At 33.1% G+C, this 3,960-nt stretch overlaps 1 protein-coding gene across 1 annotated transcript; it reads left to right on the forward strand.

The window, feature by feature from the left end:
- The first annotated feature begins 2,165 nt into the window (after positions 1–2,165).
- Positions 2,166–3,512, forward strand: LOC102600695 (probable methyltransferase PMT19). Its single transcript, XM_006349575.2, has one exon. It carries the CDS (start codon positions 2,271–2,273, stop codon positions 3,459–3,461), a length of 1,191 nt encoding a protein of 396 aa, XP_006349637.1. The 5' UTR covers positions 2,166–2,270; the 3' UTR covers positions 3,462–3,512.
- The last annotated feature ends 448 nt before the right edge of the window (positions 3,513–3,960 follow it).

The following is a 3,960-nucleotide window of genomic DNA, read 5'->3' on the forward strand; positions in this document are numbered from 1 at the left end:
TCCTAGTTTTGTTTTATTAGGATGTTGCGGGGTCTGTCCCAACATCCATGTCAGTGTTATAGAGGCTTCATAGATAGTCAGTCGGTTAGTATTAAGTCTCTCATCTATGTATATATATATAAATATTCTATTTTGAGACACGAGTTGTCTTTTTGGCCAGTTTTCATCAGTTAGGTGGTTTTATGACCTTTCATTTGCATGGAGTTATTCTGTTGAGTTAAGTTTTCCGCTGAGTTAAGTAAGTCAGGCCAAGGGTTTGCTTGGGGCCAGCAATGGTCTTCGAGTGCCGGTCCCACCCAGGGTGTAGGCTCGGGGCATGACAGTAAGACTTCTTATTTCACCCAATAAGAAAATGACAAGTAATACATAATATTTTTAAAATAAAATAAATATGAGGTTAGTACTTTCGTCCCTGAATTTTGGTGAGAATTATTAATGTTGTTTCCTAACTATTAACAATCTTAAAATCACTCATCTACCTAACTAACTGGTTTAAAAGCATCTCTCTCATGTCATACAAGTATCTATCTATATGTCACATCACTCACATCAGTAGAAAAATTCACATGTACGCACGTTTATGTGTATGAAATGAGAGAGGTGTATTTAAGTTCAGTTAGTCAAGAAGACGCGTGTTTTTAAGATTGTCAATAGTTTGAGAATGAAACTAATAATTCGTACAAAGTCTAGGAGTGTTTTCAGTACTTCTCTAAAAAAAAATAAAGAGGAGAGAATTAATAATACATGGATTAAAATAAAATAAAATAAAAAATACATGGATTAAAATAAAATAAAAAATACATGGATTAAAATAACTAAAATGTCCAAAATAACCCTCATGTTTTAAAGCATGGCACTCAACTTCAAATTAAAGATCTTGTTTCAAAAAATGATTAATTAATTATCAATGCTACTTCCAAGAATTTTTTAATTACCAGATTCAACTTGATATCATGTGAATCCGTCCATAAAATATGCAGCTAAAAACGCCTTCAAAATGGGATTAAAAATAACCAAATTGCTTCTTTTATACTCCCTATGTCTCATTTTTTTTTCCAGTGATTTCTTAAAATAGTTCATTCAAATTATTGTCATTTTAGAAGCTTCAGATAAAATTTATTTATTTATTTCTCATTTTACTCTTATTAGTAATTATTTTTGAAGACTACAAGATGACACAAAAATAAAATAAATATTCAATGAAAAGATATTATATCTTAAGATATAAATAATGATAAAATAATTTTAAAAACGCTCACTATATTTTCTTAAGGAATGTGTATAAGAAAAATGCGATAAATAATTTGAAATGAAAAGTGCAGTTTTGAATATTTATTTTCTAATTCATAACTTGCTAGCTGCCAATTAATTTGACCCTTAAAATTTAAGAAATCATAATTAAACAATACAAAACCTAGTTCTTGGTGAATAGACTAATAATTAAACTATTCTATAATATATGAAAGTTGAATTTCTTTGAGTTACACGAGTGACCTTCTACAAGTTCTCACAACCTCCACTTAGAAAAAAACTTCGTTATTAAGGGAACACCAAAATATAATTTCGATCCGATGCATGTATTAAATTCCACCCTAAGATTTCCAACATATTCTTTGGCCTTGAAAAATGGTGGACAAACCTTTTACATTAGAAGAGCAAAAGGCTCGGGCATAGCAAAATGAACCAATGTGAATTAGCGTGAACTTCGTAATTAGTGACGGACCTACATTAAGATCACTGGTGCTCAAGCACCCATTATATTTTACCAGAATACTATATGCTAATATTGAAAACTTATACTCCTTTTGTCTCAATTTATGTGACACATTTCGTTTTACGAGAATCAAACAGTTTAAGTTTGATCGGGAATTTGCGCATGAAATCTTTAATTTTTTGAAATAAAATATATATAATTGTAAACTATATAAAAAGTACTATAAGTCATAATAATTGACAATCCAAAATATTTAAAAGATATATGAAAAATTTACACTAAAAAATAGACTTATTTGAATCTCGAAATTCGAAATGTGTCACATAAATTAGGATGGAGAGAGTAATATATATACAAAGATATTGACTTAGCACCCAAACTTAGAACACAATTCTAAATTAAATATGAAGCTATTCAAGAATCTAAATCCTTTGGTGCTAATCACACTAGGCTTTATTACAAGCGTTCACAGTATGAATCCTTACTGACCATGTCGCTCGATTTGTAACATATCATCATATAGAGGATTCAAAGTTGATCAGACACAGAAACCTCAATGGATTCTGCTCAAAATCCCAAATTTCTTTCATCTTATTTGTTCTTTGCTTTTCTTCTTGTATCCTCAAATCTCTTAACATTTTTCATTTCTACATCTTTTAACTCCTCTTGTACACTTAACCAACAAACAAATGCTCCTTCCACTGTTTTGACTAAGCCAACACCTAAATATGAAGCTATTCAAGAATCTGATACCACACAAACTGATCAAAATCTTCCATCTGAGTTCCTTGCTTTCACATCGCCACAAAAACTCCCGCGTGGATTCAACAAAAACTTTGATTCTGATGAAATCATGCCTCCGATTGGGCGTCCATGTACTCTGTTTCAAGATTTACTTCATCGTTACATGTCGTATAATGTCAATGGTTCTTGCCCTGATGATGAACTTTTAGCACAAAAGTTGCTTCTTAAAGGTTGTGAGCCACTTCCTCGACGTAGATGTCATCCAGTTGCTCCACAAGAATATGTCGAGCCTTATCCTTTTCCTGAGAGTCTATGGAGAACACCATCGGATTTTTCTGTTGTATGGACTGCGTTTACTTGCAAAAATTATGATTGTCTGGTCAATCGTGCTAAGACTCAGAGAGGATTTGATGATTGCAAAGATTGTTTTGATCTCAATGGCAGAGAGAGAAGTCGCTGGACAGCGAAAAATGGTGCTGGTCTTGACTTCTCTATCGATGAAGTGTTAGCAGTAACGAAGACTGGAACAATTAGAATTGGGCTCGATATTGGAGGTGGTGTGGCTACATTTGCTGTAAGAATGAGAGAAAGGAATGTAACAATTGTAACAACATCAATGAACCTTAACGGTCCGTTTAATAGTTTTATAGCTTCAAGAGGGGTCATACCTTTGTATGTTAGCATCTCACAAAGACTACCCTTTTTCGACAACACGTTGGATATTGTACACTCAATGCATGTGTTGAGTAACTGGATACCAGAAATACTTCTCCACTTCTTGCTTTTCGATATTTATAGGGTGTTAAGGCCTGGTGGTCTGTTTTGGCTTGACCATTTCTTCTGTGTTGGTGAGCAATTGGAGAAACAGTATGCACCACTTATCGATAGTATTGGTTTCAATAAGGTGAAGTGGATCGTGGGAAGAAAGCTCGATAGAGGTCCCGAGCTAAACGAGATGTACCTTTCAGCATTGCTGATGAAGCCATTGAAGAATTGTTGGTGACAATATTATTTTTTTCCTTTTTACTTTCATACTTGGGAAAAACTTATATCTTGCATCTGCATCTGTTGACAATTGCACTAACCGAATGAAGAAAAAATGCATTTTTCTTTTTAGAGAGATCAGTCCGTAGTATTACATTATCCTCTTTGTCTGTTGATAAACCTCACTAATTAACATAATGTTGAAAACTTGAAATGATAACTTTCACTACTGGCAAAGCACAAATTTCTGTTGGCCTTTTCATTGAAAATCGTTAAAATTGTACTCTTCTTACTGCCTTTTCATTGGAAACCTGTCGAAATTGTACTCTTACAACTTTTTCCAATGAAAAGGCAGTAAATTGACCCTTTGGAAAATCTCCCAGTGTTGAGGACTTCTTGAGGACTCGATTAGATTGAATTATACCATAACTCGGATGAATAAATCCTAGCTATAGAGGAATAAAAGGAAGAAATTCAAGCAACTCGAAAACAAGAAAACTTAAAGTGTGTATAAGAAT

Source organism: Solanum tuberosum, unplaced genomic scaffold (assembly GCF_000226075.1).
Source record: "Solanum tuberosum cultivar DM 1-3 516 R44 unplaced genomic scaffold, SolTub_3.0 scf00112, whole genome shotgun sequence".
NCBI lineage: Eukaryota > Viridiplantae > Streptophyta > Magnoliopsida > Solanales > Solanaceae > Solanum > Solanum tuberosum.